The following is a 20130-nucleotide window of genomic DNA, read 5'->3' as shown; positions in this document are numbered from 1 at the left end:
GTGGATTACTGTAAAAAAATAATGTTTGCAAGCATTCATTTGAATCCAACTATGCTCATGCTCACACCTCTCTCTCTACAATTTCGGAAGATTCACACACACATCATTAGTACCAATGATTGTGAAACTGTTGCTCTTCATATGACTATCTACATATTGTCATAAGAACAAGGATAGTCATACATTAAAGAGTGCATTCATTAAATTTCTCTGTTATCTCTTAAGAAGTTGGTCAAAAACGCCAGTATGTGCCCAAAGGGGACGACAAACCACAAGTATTCAAAGTGGACAATTGAAGAATAGCCCACAGGTTGAAAATTGTTTGCCCAACCAATGTACACCACATACCACAGGGGGATCCTGATCTATGATTGGGACCCCTATGTTACAGCAATACAAGTAGTAAATAATCTGGTTATCACAGATACTTGCAGAAACAAAAACTGCTTGTAAATGATTTGTGAAGAGAAAAGAGGGCTGCATTTGTCAGGTAATTTATTCACAACAAATAATTCAACCAGTTTTAGCACAGGCATTGAAGTATAGTTACACACTCATTTCTAGGCCAAGATCAATCACCTTCACAACTTGCTGAGTCCTCATAACCTTTGAAAAGTCTTGTGTAATCCCAAGTATATTTACTCACAAGTTTCCTTTGGTTAGGACTGCTGTCCTTCTCTCTTATCTGGGGGCCAGACCGATCCCTTTGTACCATGATGAGTTGTCCTGCTAAGTTTAACATAATGCTTTCTGCCTCACAGGCCTGCGGGGAAAAAAAGTATAAATTACTTACTTATCTCTAAACTTTCCTGAATTCATCATTTTTGCTTTGATATGTACAGCACAGTCTCTGTATAAACTCACAGCCAAACTAGTAAATTCAAAACACTGGCACTCCCATTAAGCATATCTTTACAGGAGGCTAGTAAATACTAGAGTATGAACTCTAGATACAATTCTTTCTTCCAAACCAGCTTGCATATAAAGGAGGACAGATGCAAATGCTCATGGCTTTGATCTGTTTCTTGGGGAGGGACCTACCTCGTATGCTCTCTAAAAGCTTTGCTCGCCTAGGAGTAAAGCATGTAAACTGGGGATATATGTTGGAGGGAGGTGCTGGCCTTTCCCTGCTCTACTTCATTTTAATCAAACAGTTTAATTCTAAGCAGAAGTTTCAGCGTGCAACTTTCCTCAAAAAGCCTCTAAGGGTATGTCTACATTACAATTTTACACTTGTGACTGGCCCACATCAGCTGACTTGGGCTTGCAGGGCTTGGGCTGTGCCACTGTAAAATTGTAGTGCAGACATTTGGGCTCAGACTGGAGCCTGGGCTCTGGGACTCTCCCACCTCATATTTGGGCTTCAGCACTAGCCCAAACATTTACACTGGAATTTTACAGCCCAATAGCCGAGCCTGAGCCCCAGCCTGGCCTGTGCCCCTTGCTTTTAAATCCACTTATTTGAGCTAGCATTGCTGCCAGTCTGTGCAAGTGCCAGGTGGTGGAATCGGTTACGCCAGGGCCAAGCCTCTTAAAGAGCCTATTTAGTATAGGAAACAATCGGAAGAAACAAGCAGGGCTGGGCACCTATGGAAGGAAACATTTAAATGGGTCTACTGTAAAAGTGACTGTAAAAATGCCACTTCATTCAACAGAACTGCTCCATGTCTATTCGTAGTTCTGCCTCACAACTTTAATTGTAAAGTAAGCTTTTTCTGCTTCTGTTCTGTTGACACTGAAGAGTCAACACTGCTACAGGAGAGGAAGGTGGATTCCACTGTGGCTAGGCATCATCAATAGAATGGTTAATCAAGATTGATTGCAGGCACTTAATTGTTAATGCTAGAGCCATAAAGAACCCAGCTTAACTTTTATATTCAAGGTTGACCCGCAGAGATGGCAATTAGAGTAAACATCTTTTTACTTGTAAACTCAAAAAAATTGATATGGAATTTCTGTAAAAGCAATCAGGAAACCCAATCTGTAGTGTAAATTTTCCCCTCCCAAATAAAAGTGCACTTAAACCTTAAACGTCTAATACTACACTGATACTTGGATCTCTGAAAAATGTTTATTTTGTTTTACATTTAAAAAAACTGCCTGACATCTTATGTGAATAAAGCCCACATCCAGTTTTTCATATCAGGCTAGAAGGACCCGAATAGTAGATTCTCAGCATCTGAGATGGAAGACAATGAATTTGATCCTTTGCTTATGAGAATTTTCTTGCAGCTAGCTAAGAATGGCAAGACTGTGTCCTATAGCTCATGATGATTTAGAGTCTGTAATGTAGTTTCAGTATTGTGCACAGGAAGAACAGAATGCAAAAGGCATCTCAGAACGAAGCAGGAAGTGAATCAATGAAAGCTCCAACCCCCCATCCACTGGATCAATTACACTTCTCACAGGCAACTAATTTCCCTTAAATAACCCAATAGGTAATGGTCCTCAGAAAGGAAGGATGGTCCAGAGGTTAAGGGCACTAGTCATCCAATTCCCTGTTCCACCACATAATTTCTTGTGCAACCTTGCGCAAGATACTGTGCCATTCTAGATACATCTACACTGCAGCTGAGAGCATGCCCCTCAACCTGAGCAGACAGACTTGCGCTAGTTCAAGGACAGCTAGCATGCTAAAAATAGCAATGTGGATGTTGTGGCATGGGCTAGTCACCCAAGTACAAACCCACCTGATCCTCTGGGTCCATATTCTGGTGGTTAGCCCATGCTGCAACATCCACATTGCTGTATTTAGGGCACTAGCTCAAGCAGAGCTAGTGTCTCCATCTACCTGGGCTGGGAGGCATGCTCCCAGCTGCAGTGTAGATATATCTTCTGTGCATCAGTTTCCCATCTGTATAATGGGAATAGCAGCTTCCCTACCTCACAGGGGTATTGTGAGGATAAGTACAGAAAACATTTGAGATACTCCAGTACTATGGTAATAGGGCAATAAGTACTTAAGATAGGAATGTTCATCTCGACCCCAATGTTATATAAACAAATATTGCCCCTTTGCCAGGAATCAGCTACTCTTTAGATGGATTCGCTGCCTAAGTGACTTAGGTGGTAATACCAAAAAGATGCACCTTATGTGCGTCCAGGGGTCCTACATTATAGAAAAGAGTTCTATGCACGTTCTAGAAAAGCTTGGAATTTTATGGGCATTGATCCAGAAGATGTATATTTCATACCCACACTATTTAAATAGTTAAATGTACCCAGGTCTTTTGTTTGCTTGTTTGTTTTTGTTTTGATTCTTTTGGGCTTTAGCTCACATACTAAACAATAGAACCATTTTATAAATATTTGAAAAGCATCTTCAAAAAGAACACTCTATTGCTGCTGTCCGAGACTAAACCAGTGGTCTCCAAAGTTTTTGGATCGCGCACCCGCACTGTACCGCTGAAGAAAGGAGAGGGGAAGACTTACTGCAGGCATGCTGCCGAAGCAAGACAGGAAGACCTGCTGCAGGCGTGCCACTGGAGGGGAAGACCTGCTGCAGACATGCAGTGCTGCCACCAAAGAAAAAAAAAAAACAGCGGAGTGCCGTCCGGCAGTGCTCCTCCTGCCACGCACCCCCTGGGATCCTCTGGCGCACCCCACTTTGGAGACCACTGGACTAAACTACCAACTCCAAGACTGTCAGTTATTTTTTATTAAACTTCAACAACTCTAAAGCACTGGATAGACTCATACCTGCTGTGGCATTTTCAAGCTGATACCAGTCTCTGTTCTCACCGATGTCAGAGTTACAGAAACTACAAGGAAAGGATGAGGAATGTAACGAGACATGGATACCTCCTGAAGAACTTGAATACTGGCAGTAGGGTTAGAACTGTACGGGGAGGAAAAAAATAGTTGCTAAACATTTCTCCTCTAACAGTAATTAATGGACAATTACAGCTAGTTTCTAAATGCTTAATGGTGCAAAATACTAATTTAACCATAGGAAGCAGAGCTCTTTCAAGAAACCAGAACAATTTCCCCTTAAACTGTGAAACTGTACCCAGGCCACAATTCTGAACTTGATAAAGTTATATTTAATAAACCCATTAGCCCGATTTGTTCAATCTTGATAATTTATGCGAACACAGGAGGAAAGAGCAAAGTGCTCAATGTACCTCAATAGTGATGATTTCAATCCGGGTTTCTCTGAACAAGACATTGGAACTATTCTCCACCAAGTTAGACAACAGCCATCTCCCTCCCTACTGATGAAGGTTCCTTCTCTTCAATATTGTGGATAACTCCATCCAGCTAGACTACTTCAATAAATTATGAACCCTCCCTTGTTCTGGTTCTAATCTTCCCCACCAAACGGTTCTGACTTCTGTGCTGGAACCTCCTCTACACTAAGACTTCTCCTACATGGAGTCTGCGGGGAGGGATAGCTTAGTGGTTTGAGTATTGGCCTGCTAAACTCAGGGTTGTGAGTTCAATCCTTGATGGGGCCGTTTAGGGATCTGGGGCAAAATTTGGGGATTGATCCTGCTTTGAGCAGGGCGTTGGACTAGATGATCTCCTGAGGTCCCTTCCCACCCTGATATTCTATTCTATGATTCTAAAGGTTTACTTTTCACAGCCCCTTGCTCTTTTTTACTTTGCTCCTCCTTTTCAGTCATCCTATCCTTCCTCTCTCTTTAATCTTAATTTCCACTTTTATGGTGATGATTCTCAAGTGCATATATGTTTCAGTGCCTTTGATGACTCCTGTCCACATTTGTAAGGTATGAGGCGTTATTTCAAGTTCCTTCAGCTAAGCATCCGAGACAGGGCAGGAAGGGCATTCTCTGACATTTTGCTCTTCAATTTAAAATATACTTTCACTATTCACTTTCTGTAACCTTATCACCCTTGATTCAGAACTGACCTATTCATGTTTACTATGCTGTAAATATGACCACCTCTATAATACTGACCACATTTGTTACCACTTTGATGCCATCTCCTCTAAAATCCTCACGGACTTTTATCTTTTCTTTTCCTGACAGCTACCTTCTTTATGGCCTTCCATTTCTCAGCTTCGTTTGTGGGCATACAGAGTAATTCTCAACTCCATTCTCCAGGAGTTCCCATTTGTTTAGCAGAATCCTGAAACACTGAGTTGTTTTTAAAAGTCTCCATGGACCTGTTCTTGCCTGTCACATGGACTCGTACTGCCTGAGTGCCCCATCCTTTTGCTATCAGGTATCTCAACTCTCTGCAGCTCCTTCTAACCATGGAAATGCCTCACATATCATCTGGAACAGTTTTCCTGTATCCTTCAGCCACTCCTAGCTCACACTACAAATTTCTGGCAGGACTGGGGAACAGGAGGCACTAGTCCCAACCTCTACTGCTCTGCAGACATCTATCAGGGCCATTTTACATACAAGGCTGCATAAGGAAAGGTGAGAAATTAGAGGGGGAAAAGTAATAATGAACTGGAGCCCAAAGAGTTAGAAAACCTCTTCTCTATGGAAATCTTGTAGTGCCTTAAATTTGCCTAGCTAATAGTTTTCTGGACCCACTTTTAGGTCATGAATCCTGCATCTGTTGCAGAAACTACAACTCCAGCTGAGCATTCACAAACAGGACAAGTTTTTCTCCTTTACATTTACTTACTGACTCAACAGATGTTCAAGTATGTTCAAGCTTCTAAATAAAAGTCTGCACTGAAGAGAGGGATTCCATGTTATGAAAAACTATCAAGTGGGCAAAAGTAGCAGCTACATAAGCTCTACACAGAGTCTAGATTTTTACAGAAGAGTAGGCCACCACTTAAAGCAACCCAGTACTGTGCCCTCAGGGACAAACTATAGAATTCATTGCAAAATAAATAAAAACTCAATCTGTCTAAAGCCTGTTCTTATTAACAGTGTATGTCCATTCACAAAAAATATTTCGTATCCTTCCTTGAGAAACATTTAGAACCCTTAGAATTATTTTTCTAGACACACCAGTCCTCTAAAGATTTTGTATCACTATTACAGCCTGTAAAGCAAAATAATGTTGTGAATACAGATATTCACTCACTTAGGCAGTTGCTAGGGAGTGCAGAAGCAAGTTCCATTCTGACAAACTATTAAAAACAAGCACTTAGAATCTCTGATAAGGTATGTATCTTCAACTTCTGAAGTCGTTATTGCCTTACTTTAGAAAGTTATATTTAGGTAAGAAAAGAAAAAAAAATTCCTCTGAGTGATCTTTAAGTGCTATACCAATTAGTGACAAACCCTTGCTTCCCCAGCAGCTTGCGTGTTAAATTATACAACAGACTTCTGGCCCTGATCATTTCCTTAATTTTCCATGGTGAATGGAATGTGAAAGCTAAACAGACAGAATTAATTGGTGAGTACAGTTAGATTTTTTTTTTAAATTCTCTATTTAGAAAAGAACTTTACAGATTTTGTAAAGTTACTGATACCAATTTAAATAATCACAGGTCTGCATGCAGGTTTTATAAATTATGAAAGTTGTACATTGTTTTCACATGCAGGTTTATGCTAAAAACACAACATTTAAAAGCTACAATTTCAAATATCTAAGGACAGGTTTCAGAGTAGCAGCCGTGTTAGCCTGTATTCGCAAAAAGAAAAGGAGTACTTGTGGCACCTTAGAGACTAACAAATTTATTTGAGCATAAGCTTTTGTGAGCTACCGCTCACTTCATCGGATGCATTCAGTGGACTGGAACCCAACACGTCTGGAGATGCAGATAATTAGAATCAGCTAAGCAGTAATCATTGCAAATTTAATCAGTCAGTCAATCTTCCTCAAGTGTAATCTCCTCAATGTGTGATAAAAGTCCCAAGAGAAAACACCAGAAGCCCAGGTTACTTTCCTTACCAGCTAAAATGGCCCAAGTTTTCAAATGTGCCTCAATTCTGACACCTTTTTCACAAACACAAGATTGTATGTGCACATTTCAGGCACTGTCACTTGCACACGTAAATTCTATGTGAAAGTGACAGCGCTCAAAAAGTTTCTCTGGGTAAGCATGTGTGCATACAAGCTTCCAAATATGCAAACCCTTGTATCCACATTTTGAGCATTATCATTTGCATACACAGGTGATAGAATGGCTACAAATGGATGCCACATTTTGAAAAGTTGTCTCTAAGTTATCAAAGCCTATGATTAATCTTAAGACTAACAGTTTATAAAGGAAATTACTCATATAGAGGAGATATTTCTAAGTTAATTACTATAAAAATGTAATAAAATAATTTCATAGACTTGCTTCAGTCATACTCACCCATCAGGTTGTCTTTCAATACTATAAAGGCAAATAGAACAATCTGCTCTAAACAATATTACTATATCCCGGAAGACACTGAGTAGTAATGTTTCTGCCTGCACTTTGGTGACATGTGCAAATGCATTGTCCAGATTGGATGTTCGCAGGTAGATTCGTAGCTGTAAGGACAATTAGTGGTTTAGACAAGAATTCTCTTGCTGCAAACATCAACGTAACCTAAAAACTTCAACAGACCCATTAATGCCTCATATGGATTTGTGTGTTATGGCTGTCTTGGATTCCTAGCAAAATGTTTTAGGAAGCAATTTTAAATTGTATACTAAACTAACTGAATGCTTAACTGGTAGTACTACTGTAGTTATCAACAGCAAAAGTAAAACAAAAAAAATTGAGAGAATTCTAAAACTGCAAACCTTGAACAAAGGACAGTTCTTTTACCTTCCTCAAATATTTTTTTAAACTAGGGAAAGTCATTCATTCAAATTCCTATTCACACTGAGCCCCCTCCCAACTGAAGAGTTATACAAGATTCCCCCAAACTGCCTCTATATTTAGTAGGGCTGTCAAGCAACTAAAAAAATTAATCGTGCAACAAATTGCACTGTTAAACAATAATAGAATATTTATTTAAATATTTTTGGATGTTTTCTACATTTTCAAATATACTGATTTCAATTACAACACAGAATACAAAGTGTACAGTGCTCACTTTATATTTATTTTTGATTACAAGTATTTGCACTGTAAAAAACAAAATAGTATTTCAATTCAGCTAATACAAGTACTGTAGTACAATCTCTATCATGAAAGTTGAACTTACAAATGTAGAATTATGTATAAAAAAACTGCATTCAAAAATAAAACAATGTAAAATTTTAGAGCCTGCAAGTCCACTCTGTCCTACTTCCTGTTCAACCAATCGATTACACCAAAAAGTTTGTTTACATTTGCAGGAGATAATGCTGCCTGCTTCTTGTTTACAATGTCATCTTAAAGTGAGAACAGGCAATCATATGGCACTGTTGTAGCTGGTGTCACAAGATATTTACATTCCTGACGTGCTAAAGATTCATATGTCCCTTCATGCTTCAACCACCATTCCAGGGAACATGCATCCATGCTGACAATAGGTTCTGCTCGATAACAATCCAAAGCAGTGCAGACTGACGCATGTTCATTTTCATTATCTGAGTCAGATGCCACCAGCAGAAAGAAAGTTGATTTTCTTTTTGGTGGTTCGGGTTCTGTAGTTTCCACATCGGAGTGTTGCTATTCTAAGATTTCTCAAAGCATGCTCCACACCTTGTCTTTCAGATTTTGGAAGGTACTTCAGATTCTTAAACCTTGGGTCAAGTGCTTAGCGATCTTTAGAAATCTCACATTGGTACCTTCTTTGCGTTTTGTCAAATCTGCAGTGAAAGTGTTCTTAAAAGAGCAGGTGCTGGGTCATCATCTGAGACTGCTATAACATGAAATATATGTCAGAATGCGGGTGTAAAAAAGCAGGGGACATACAATTCTCCCCCAAGGAGTTCAGTCACAAATTTAATTAACTCTTGTTAAAAAGAGAGCATCATCAGCATGGAAGCATGTCCTCTGGTATGGTGGCCAAAACATGGAAAGGGCATAGGAATGTTTAGCATATCTGGCACGTAAATATCTTGCAATGCGTGCTACAAAAGTGCTATGCAATACCAATTTAAATAATCACAGGTCTGCAAATACCTGTTCTTATTTACAATGTCACCAGAAAGCAAGAAGTGGGCAGCATTATCTCCTGTAAATGAAAAGCCTTTTTGTCTTAGCGATTGACTGAACAAGAAGTAGGACTGAGAGGACTTGTAGGCTCTGAAGTTTTACATTGTTTTGTTTCTGAGTGCAGTTATAGAACAAAAACTACATTTGTAAGTTATACTTTCACGACAAAGATTGCACTACAATATTTGTGTGAGGTGAATTGAAAAATATAAAAGTCATTTTTACAGTGCAAATATTTGTAATAAAAAACAATATACACTTTGATATCAATTACAACACCAAATAGATATGAAAATGTAGAAAAACATCCAAAATATGTAATAAATTTCAACTGGTATTCTATCATTTAACATTGTGATTAAAACTGCGATTAATTTTAAAATCATGATTATTTTTGAGTTAATCGTATAATGAGTTAACAGCGATTAATCAACAGCCTTAATATTTAGAAAACATAAAGACGACAGCAACTGATTAGCTTGCTTGAAGAAACAAATGCCTTACCTCTTCTTGGCGGTCACTTAAATTATAACATGCAAGAACAATGAAATCATTCCACCAGGCTATGCCACCTGTTACAATCATATTTTGCTCCTTAAAATAAAATGAAAGATCAATCAAGTTAGCAAGGTTATAAACTGCTTAGAAGTTTCCACAAATCACAACTTATACACACAAAAATAAATGAATACATAGAGAATTATACAGACTTAATACATATATAAGCTTTCTGTAGACTACATATAAAACTGTATCACTACTCATAGAACAATCTTATTTGGGTATGACAATTTTTAAAAAATAAGTCTTCAAGGGTTTTCAGATGGATACGCGATACTCAAAAACTATTCAACAAAGCCAAGTTCTACATATGGCTCATCAGTGAACGCAGCAAATCTACATCTTTTTAAATTATAGTTGTTTTCACACTAAAGGCCAAAATTTGAAATTCTGGGTGCCTAAAGTTAGGTTTCATACTTGATTTTCAGAGGTGCTGAGCATCTACAACTCCAATATAAGAGCTGAGACATGGATTTAGGAATCTCACTTTAGGCATCCAGGCTTACAGTTTTTTGCTATAATTCATATATTTTACTGTCAAGTTTGTTCCAAACTATACTACTTTTCATGTGTTTTATGTCAAGATATGCAAAACCAGCTTCCCTACTCTGTCTTCAAGAAATTCATTTGAAAACACATGATTTGGTAGAAAACTAAAAATATGTTCAAAATATTGTGATTATAATAAATCTGTTTGAATTGCATACAAGCTTATAAAACTAGTCAGCACGCACCTGGGTAATGTTCCCAAACAACTTCCATTTTTTGGTGAGTAAAGAATAATGTGCAAAACCAAACTTGCCAGCAACAGCTACATTCTGCCCCAGCTTGTCAATGGCTGAAAACTGTTCAGACAAAATGGGGGGGGAGGAAATATTGTTTAAAAATCTTTCAAAAATTGCATACTTCTATTCAAGGAGATCAATACTTTAGCAATATTAATATACTCAACTTAAAACTTGAAAATTGTCTGAGTATGAATGTTCTCTAACATACTTTTAAATAAAGGACATTTTTCTTTTAAATACATAAATTGCTTTGATTTAATATAGTGACAATCTCATCCTATAACAAGAACAATTATAAAAACCTAATGCTTGCATTTTTCATCAAGCACCAAGCTATTTTTAAGTAACTCACCCTTATAGGCCAGTTGCTTTCTAGATACGTACTGTGAATCTAAAAAAAAAAAGTAATATAATACAGATCACTGTACTGAGAACAAACTGAAATGATAAAAATTCACACACTTTCAGGGACATGCACACACAGTCAAAACTGTTTCTTTTATCTATTTTTAGTTCCAGAACATTCTGGTTTGTTCACAGCCATTGGAGTTTTTTTAACCACCACAATTCTTCCCTCACTCCACTCTTTCCAATACATTTTAGAATTATATAAACATTAAGTTTCAATTGACTGAATGTGCTACATTTAAATACCATTTATCCAGAGTGCAACTCACTGGAAGCAGTAATCTCGCTGATATTCAGAAACTTGCATTCAAAGTCTGATCATTAGAATTATACAATTCTATCATTTTCCTAGAAAATAATTTTAACATATTTTAAGCTTGTTTGCTGTTCTTAAAATATGTAAAAATCTACTAATAGTGAGTTACAGTACAATATACTATTTTTTTTTTTTTTTTAGATTTTTTTCCCCTTAAAGCAGTTGATTTTTTTCCATCAATTGAAGAGTTGTCAAGGGAAGATTCCATTCAGTAAAATCATCTGTTATGCATGGTTTCTTCAGCCATCAACTACAGAAATCAAATTTTCTTGGATTTGAACTGACATAACAATTGAGTCAGAAGAGGTGGGTTTTTTTTTTTTAAATTTGCCTTTTTTCACTCCCTTTAATGGTTTTATTTTGCACAGAAGGTATATGCTAAGTTATGTTCTTCTCAGGAAATGAACATGGTAAAATTCTATTATAGTCTGTATACAAACTGCAGTACAGCAAACTAGTGGCAAGAAGCGTAACTAGAACTATGGTTATAGGGAAGGGAAGGATTTTGTTCTCTAATACAGTTGTCTGAAAATATCTCTAGTTTGATTTATGGTTCAACGATTATATTTCTTGGTCAGTTATCGAGCTGTTTTAAATTAGCTTCAACTTCTGCCACAGACAAAATTAGATTCAGTATGGAATATCAATAAGTTTCTTTTTGCTAAAAAACTCAAATTATTCTTCTTGGGGAATGAAGAGAAAGATGAAAAGACTTCCATTCCCATCTGCAATTTATAAAGATATTAACCATAATTTCAGCCAAATTTAGGAAATTCACTGTAACCCATCAGGTAAACATTTCACAAGACAACTACTTACTCAACCTAGGTTTGAGGTAAATTATAAGTTTCAGGGAACAAGTCTTCCAGACTTAGATTTTAACTTCTGATTCTTTTGACATGAAAGTCCAAGCGTTTGGAAAGTGGCTGGCATTGAAATGAGAAAAAGGTTGGACTTAGGAAGATACTGAATTGATAACAACCACCGACAGCGAAAACTAAAAAAGACTCAATGCAAGCAATTTATAAAAGACACCAGCTCCTTTCCAGAGAGAAAGTTTACATAATCAGTATTCTTGAGTGATCCAAAGCCTTACCAAATTAATTTTTACTGTCCATAAAAAGATATAGTAGCTATTTAAATAGAAAACAATCAAGGCTATTTTGCAGGATACAGTACTTCAAGGGAACTTTTCTCCTGTAAATTTTCAACTTGGATGAGTTTAGGCAAGAGAAAAATGTATTTGGTTGAGTCATCAAATAAGATCATTCAATTCTTGAAAGAATCAAGGCCTGCATTTTTTTAATAAGTGAAACCATTATGAAGGAGATTTTTGTCAGTTGGATAAATTTCTCTAATATCAAGTATGCTGTCTGGTTTTCCTTACACTCTTTTACTACTCATTACCAACTGCCTCAGCATATAAACTAAGGCAATGGGGGTAAAGACAGCAGTTGTCTGAGAATTCCTACCATTACCTGTGTGTAAAGGCCTATCAAACAGATCTCAACCTAGATTGGTATTTATTGTACAGTTCTTCTCCTGTGTAACATTCCTTCTCATTTTTGAGTGCAATGGAGAAATAGAAGAAAAGGTGGGTCCAAATTCCTCTGTGCAAGTCTGTTAGGACAGTCTGTCTGGCGCTACTGCTCATATCATATGAGCAACTAAACCATCAGCCGCCATAATTCAAATGAAGCTGCTTGCTTAGATGAGGTAGTTTTCATTAAAGGGAAGCAGATATATTCTAAATTAGAGTCAGATTAGAAACCCACATAAAAAATACTCAACAGGTTCTGTAGATTATTTATTTTAAAAGGCATCAGTTTGTAAAATATCATGGGTTAATGACTGTAATTAGTCAAAAAAGCCAAAAAGCCAGGAAAGATGTGAGGGGTGTAGAGGCTTTTTTAAAAAAATCAGACCTATGCTCTAATCTGTGGAAAGTACTACATCAAAAATTTTCATAAAGATAGTATACAAAAAAGTGGCACATGAAACAAAACACTAGGGCTAACGCTGGTATATGGATCTGAGGTTTGACAGCACCTGGAGCCTGGTATTGATACCCGTGCCTAATAATTATGCTGATGCAGATGCTGCACATACAGCAAGTTAAATCCTGATGTCAATTTTATTAAAGTGTCATCCTCAGTTTTAGTGAAATCCATAAAGCAGATATGTAAGCAGGAAACTGTCTAAAATTATGGATTCAGAATTATCTGTGTTGTTCCTCACTGCTGGAATGAGTAAGCATGATGCTTTGGACTTAACACCTTCTGGAAACACCTTCTTCTTGCAAGATATGATACTATAAAGTGTTTCAACTCCTCATCTAAACAAACAGTTTGCATGTATTGCCAAAACCCTGAAGTTGTCTGCAATAGACAAATCTTTAAATCTGTCTACATGGGCATTAGAAACTTCATATAGTCTACAGAGTATTTCGTACCTCCAACATCCCCAATGCTTCTTCAGGGCAGGAGGGAAAAAAATTTGTACGTGGGAAAAAAATAGCTCTCTTGCTCTCTCTCATGAGGTCAGAAAAAGGCATTTAGCCCTATTAATCCCTTGACTGGCTAGGAGGCGAATCCACAGCTGGAGGAAAAAAGGACAGCCAAAATTCTTTTGGCCCTCGGGAAATAAGCTGTATCATGTGAGCAAGCAATAGGAAACAGCAGGGCACAGAGATTTCACACTATACGAAACACAGACAATACTTGCAGAAGGGATAAAAAGAAAAGCAGACACCACCAGGTTCAGGTGATAGCAAGTAAGTGCAAAAATACTATTTGAGTAACAAATGGAGAATTACCTGTACAACATGCCAATGCCTGTGTCCTAATAAAGTGCTTAAACCCTGAGAATCTAAACTGCCCTCCAAAAATGGGCCCCTTTCCCTGATGGGCTTTTGATCAGAGTGTGATAAAGCACTTCTGGGATTCTGGGCCTGTGTTGCATCCCCACAGTTCAAATACAAGCGATCTTCTCCTTGCAGGAGGACCTGCTCCTGGTTACTCTATATTAAAAAAAAGACAAATAAATGACATTACTGCACAGAAAATAAAACAAACACAAAACACTTCATTTCGCAGAGTCCAACTTCAACAATCAGAAATGTATGATTTAAGGCAGTTTTTCCATCTCTGAAGCACCAACATAGAGATACCAAACAGTGAATGATCATATACAGCAGTATTTTCAAAATATCTGCTATTTGAAAAGCAGATTTTGCTTAATTAGAAAGACACTTAAGACAAGAGAAACATACATAAACATGACAATTTAACTATTGGAAAACACACCAGACTTCACTTGATAAAGGAAGAAACAAAAAAAAGTTATCTGAAAACTGGGGATAATCTCTAAAATAGTAAGATCTATCTATGTACACGTACCATGCAAGTGTTAGCAGTGAGTGCACTCTTGATGAACTGAAATTGCAGAATACCAAGCTGATGAGCTTCATTCTTGGTATCTATATCACACCCTGCATTCAGAGAACAATTCCCATCGATCAACCACAGGTGATAGCCTTCTGAACCCCAGCTCTGAACACATGCAGAACAAAAAAAAAAAAATTATCTCTCTCTCTCTCTCTCTCTCTCTCTCTCTCTCTCACTTAATTGTGATAATTATATCACATCAGAAAAACAAAACATACAGGAACTCTCTTTATAGAACACCACCCCTTTTGGCCCCAGGGTCTTAGGCCAGCCATAAGACTGGCAGGGAACTCCCACAGCTTGAAGTTTTCAAGTCAGCTGCTCCAGCAGATATAGCATAGCTACTCCTGGCAGGGAAGACATTTTAATGCCCAGTTTAAATTCTTCTCTATGCAAAAGCTAGAAAAATATAGAATTTGAAAAAATTTAAAAAAAAAGATTAAAGCACCCATAAATTATAACTTTAAGAGGAATATGTTGGGGAATGATTTGTTAAACTTATTCCTGTGAATATGAATTATATATTCATAGGTAAGTAATTTTATTTTGTACACAGTATTAGTTTTAGCAGATCAAGCCTTTCAAAAGCACTAAAAGCATTTCTAGAAAAGTAAAGATTAAAAAAATGGTACTGCAAGAGGCAACTGAAAAGCAGACAGCATAGGAACATACCATGACTCAAGGTCAGTAACTGGACAGTCACCACCAGCATTTGATTTTGGGTGTTTTTTTGTTAAAAGTAAACCACCAATCTATCAATCTTTATGATAAAGCATATATAATACAGACAGTGATTAATGTTTGCAGAGCAATCTTTCTTGTTTCTAGGCTCGTGTTTGATTTCTCAACCTTAATGCTGCATTAATGCTAGTTATTTACATTTAAAATATACGCCGACTTCAAATGTTCTGCAAGAGACAGTAGAAAAACTATGCAGAAGACTGGACATTTTCATTGCCCAAGTTAATTAGTAAACATGTGCCTGGACAGAAGGGACATCACAGCAATCAACCAACGGAAGATCTCCCATTATCAGCAGTAACAACAGTTAGTTGGAAGTGCTAAGAGCTGCTATGGTTTCACTACAGAGATGAAAAAAGAAAAGGAGTACTTGTGGCACCTTAGAGACTAACAAATTTTGTTAAATTTTAAAAATTTGTTAGTCTCTAAGGTGCCATAAGTACTCCATTTCTTTTTGCGAATACAGACTAACACGGCTGCTACTCTGTGACTACAGAGATGGTGCATGAAAAAAAAACCTGCTGGATCCAGTGGCTTTAAGACTAAGCAATGGGTGTTTTCCTGCTTGTGTCATGCTAGGAAGCACAAACCCAAGACTGGAAATCTGTTACAGGTTTTTTTTGGAGAAACAAATGTTTATCTCCACTTTAACTACTCTCAAACTCTGAAATGCTTTTTTAAAAAATGGGCACCTTGCCAACAATGACAGGTTTCAGAGTAGCAGCCGTGTTAGTCTGTATTCGCAAAAAGAAAAGGAGTACTTGTGGCACCTTAGAGACTAACATTTATTAGAGCATAAGCTTTTGTGAGCTACAGCTCACTTTATCGGATGCATTTGGTGGGAAAAAAAAAAAAAAAGAAAAAAAATGCATCCGATGAAGTGAGCTGTAGCTCACAAAAGCTTATGCTCTAATAAATTTGTTAGTCTCTAAGGTGCCACAAGTACTCCTTTTCTTTTTGCCAACAATGGTACCAATATTAAAATTAACAGAAAGTATCTCTTGCATAACCATCTTTCTCCCACTTAGCTTAACCAATAGTCTGCAAAAATCTGTCTCAGCACTGTAAGCAGAATGCCCCATTGCTCGGAATGGCATCTTAGGCACCAGTTGTTAGGTCCTTTTGAAGCAACGCATTTTCAAGACTTATTTTGAATTCTAAAATATATAGATGCGATATGATCTTTGTCGGTGGATCACCTCCTCCATTGGCAGGGGATGGACCCAGATGTATAGATCTTTTCCGTGTTTAAGTTCTATATTCCTATTTCATAAATACGAATAGTAAGCTGTAGTTAGAACTTCTAAAAACAAGTATATATGTAACATCTGCTAAACAGAAAACAAATTATTAAAGAAGTCCACATGTTAAAGGCTTTATAGGCAAAAAAAGAACCAAACAAAAACAAAAAAACACTGTTTAGCGCACTGGTTTAAATCCCTAATAAAAGCTAACGTAAAACTAATGGTAAAAACCTGGCCCCACTGGAGTCAATGACAAAACTCCACTGAATTCAGGATTTCATCCTAGACTTTCAGAAAACCCAGCTAGTATGTCATCTCCTCCTAACAATATATAGACATTTATACCATTTTGTGATGTCTGCACATATCCCATGACCAACTCAGTTGTAGGAATGGCATTTTTATGAATTTCAATGGGCGATTTTCATCCTTATGGTGCTGGTCTCCTCTCTAGGACTTCCATTTTATAGATGGGAATGAGGCAGAGAGAGGCTAAGTGACCTGCCCCAGCCCATCCTCCTCCCCAACCATTTTGTGGTACATATTCCAAAGCTACATACAAAAAGGAATATGAATTTTGTTGGTGTTAAGACTTTAAACATAACTCAGTACTTCAGTTAAATTGTACAAGATGTTCCACAGTTAGCGGAGAGGAGCCTTGCTATTTCATCAGCTCTTTTCTTTTCACAAATGTTTGACTCAGACTGGCAGAATTTCAGACCAATTCACAATACAAATACATCAAGAATTGTTTTAACTGCTCTTGTTTTAACGCAAACAAAAATTAAAAACTACAGAAGTCACCACAGATAGTTTTGTAAATTAAATTAAATTTTGTAAAATTAAAGTTATGGCCATGAAGTTTTCAGTTTCAACGTATTCTGATGTAGAGAGGCTTATTTATTGTTCCAAGTTACATGAAATAGAAAAAAGTTAAGCCACAGAGCTCATCCAGTTATCTTACTCAGCCTTAATTTTAAGAGCAATACCAAAAGAAAGACTTTCCCTTATGGTTAAGCATGCATACCAAAAATAGCCAAAAATTAGTTTAAGGCAAACTGAACAGTTGTGTGCGTTTTTTGGGTTGTGCGCGTTGTTTGTTTTTTAAAAAACAACAGTATAGCTACTTGTTACATTTACTGAAAACACAGTTTGGGTTACCTGATTTTTTTTCTAATCCAAAGTACATAAATGAGACTCAACTAGACTTCTTACTGTGTTGCTATTTACAATTGTACTTACCATAGAACTGATTTTTAGAGGGTCTTTTTTGGTACCATCAGACCGATAACTACAATAGAACACAATAAGATTGACTTGAAACTAAATTGGATTCACAGTAAAAAAAAAAAAAAAATCTTGCTATGTCAGCATTGTCTTAGTATTTATATTTTTACTCACGGCTCAAGCTGTACGGTCTATTTGATTCATGCTATGGCTTACATGCAAAGCCACTGCCACTTGTTTGTAATGCAAGAGCTCTCTAAGTTCATGCTTTTGGTTATACTGGATGCTATTAAAATGTAGCATGCCATTTACAGAAAGTAAAGGGACTTTTTAATATTTTCCTTATAGTTTCTTTAGGGCGATGAGATTTGCTGGCAACGAAAACCACCTCAAAAAAGGTAGTACTGTTATTTTCAAACCTTCCTCCTTGCTTAAACTGTGTCAGTATTTTCTGGCCTCTAGAGAAGCAAAAGTAGCTTGAGAAAATGATCTAAAACTACTAATTGATCACTTAAAGAATTGTCCAGTGACTGAAGTCAAATACAAAAGAATGCAGGGATTTTTTTTGTCAAGGTACATCATTCTTGTATCTAGCTAATATTTACTCACGCAAAATCTCCTCCCAAAGTACAGATAAGCTGGGCACCAAAAACACTCCATAAGGACAAGCCTCCACATTCCCAGGTAACCATAACAACACAGTTATCAGGAGACCATCTCATCAGTTTTACAGGTCCTGTTTTGTTCCAAATATCTGTTAATACACAGACAGGAAAACGTACATGAAAAGCGTCAAAATAATGATTTAGCTGCTTTTACCATATTGTGCACACAGTTTTGTATTAAATACAAGAATGCTGTGTTATTTTTCTGATCTGCTGAGTTAGAAACTTTCTGCTTCACAAATCTCAGCGTGTCAAAAAGGAATGAAAAAGATATGAAGAACACAATATGAATTCTTCCCCAAGATTTGATCAAAATCATGGGAATTCTATTGAAGTATATGAGGGGTGGGAATACACCTACCCCAAAGGAATGAATATATTTCCCTACATTCTGAAAAAAATATCTTGGAAAGCTAAGAGTTTATAGCTGCCCTTAGGCATCTTTAGCTTATACAATCAGCACTTAACTCATTTGATCATCCTTGGTCCCCACTGACCATGGCAGTATTACAAGGTTCATATCTTCACATGGATGACATGTTCTTGAAACATTTGTACTAGGACCAGTACAAATGTGCTCTTCAGCATAAGGCATGCATAATTTACCTCTTCATCTATCCCTCACCCCCAGGTCCGTTCATATTTATTATGTCTACTGTGAGGAAAATTACAGTGTCTAATGTTCAAGTAACATCACAGAGCAGTCAACTAAAGTACACTGGACTCCTACAGCATTTTTTGCTAGAATTTGGGAGATCCTGTAAGATTTTCTATTGAACTACATAGAAATGTTGTGAATTGTCTTGAGTCCACTATGCAAATTCTTACCACTTGATTTACTCACTACGCATTTTGACGAAGAGTACTTCATGCCCGCTTACAATATATCAGAGTAGCAATGGAAAAGAGGATTTTGTTCTGCATTTACATCAAAGGAGAAAGAGGGAAGGGAAGTTTGATTCCCGTATTCAAAATCAGCATCCAAATACACTGGTACAGCAAGACTAGAGTTTGGTATTGTTCAGGTTGTGTATCATGTAGCCAGCGCACCCTGCGCTATAGTACAGATGATCCAAAGGGAGGAATTAAGGAAGACCTAAGAACAGAAGGTAACTTTTCTACTACAATGAGTCCAGTGTTATTTCTCACTTGGCCAGCAGAGGGACTTAAAACCTAAGAAGAAAGTAATATGTAAACCTTGGTACTTTACACCTTTTAAAGGAAAACACTAAAAGCATTCCTATCTAAATTTTACTAAAGTAAGCTATTGAATAAGAGATCCACACTTCATTTGCAAACTTCCGACTTATTTCACAAGACACATATATCCAAATCCGTCAATTAAAAGCACCCAGGAGACCAACGTAAGCACACAGAAGTAAAAGCATACTAAGAAAACCACTTGTTACTGTAAATAAACAGATGTTTACTAGCATTGGATAGTATAGGAAATGTTCTTTAATTTCTGAAAAATGCAATAATGTGTAGATTCAAAACATGCAAGAACAAAATGAGGGTTTTTTCAAGATCACTGTGCCAAAAAATCAATGTTCTATTGTAAATTGTGTGTGTTTGGAAATCACAGCATAAAGATCGTTAAAATTATTAACGGGCATCAAGTTGTGTTTTCAACATATTTACAAGAAACATCATGACACTCAACACACAATTTAACATATTCCATAGAATCAGCATGATCTTCATAAAACACAACTGCAAACTCTGGTAAGAAA

General features: G+C 37.0%; 1 protein-coding gene across 6 annotated transcripts in view; it reads right to left on the bottom strand.

The window, feature by feature from the left end:
• The window catches only part of RIC1 (RIC1 homolog, RAB6A GEF complex partner 1), an 85959-nt gene that overhangs the window by 12120 nt on the left and 53709 nt on the right, over positions 1–20130 (bottom strand). For all 6 annotated transcript variants that reach the window (XM_038401180.2, XM_043515547.1, XM_038401181.2 and 3 more), the window contains 10 exons: positions 18342–18486; positions 17748–17796; positions 14473–14625; positions 13890–14093; positions 10703–10741; positions 10297–10407; positions 9506–9595; positions 7241–7401; positions 3700–3838; positions 647–763 (listed from right to left, as the gene is read on the bottom strand). In XM_038401180.2, the coding sequence (XP_038257108.1) occupies positions 647–763; positions 3700–3838; positions 7241–7401; positions 9506–9595; positions 10297–10407; positions 10703–10741; positions 13890–14093; positions 14473–14625; positions 17748–17796; positions 18342–18486 (1208 nt within the window). The remainder of the gene's footprint in view (positions 1–646; positions 764–3699; positions 3839–7240; positions 7402–9505; positions 9596–10296; positions 10408–10702; positions 10742–13889; positions 14094–14472; positions 14626–17747; positions 17797–18341; positions 18487–20130) is intronic.

Source organism: Dermochelys coriacea, chromosome 5 (assembly GCF_009764565.3).
Source record: "Dermochelys coriacea isolate rDerCor1 chromosome 5, rDerCor1.pri.v4, whole genome shotgun sequence".
Taxonomy (NCBI): Eukaryota; Metazoa; Chordata; order Testudines; family Dermochelyidae; genus Dermochelys; species Dermochelys coriacea.
The sequence above is the reverse complement of the archived record's forward strand: the minus strand, read 5'-3'. Positions and strand labels throughout refer to the sequence as shown.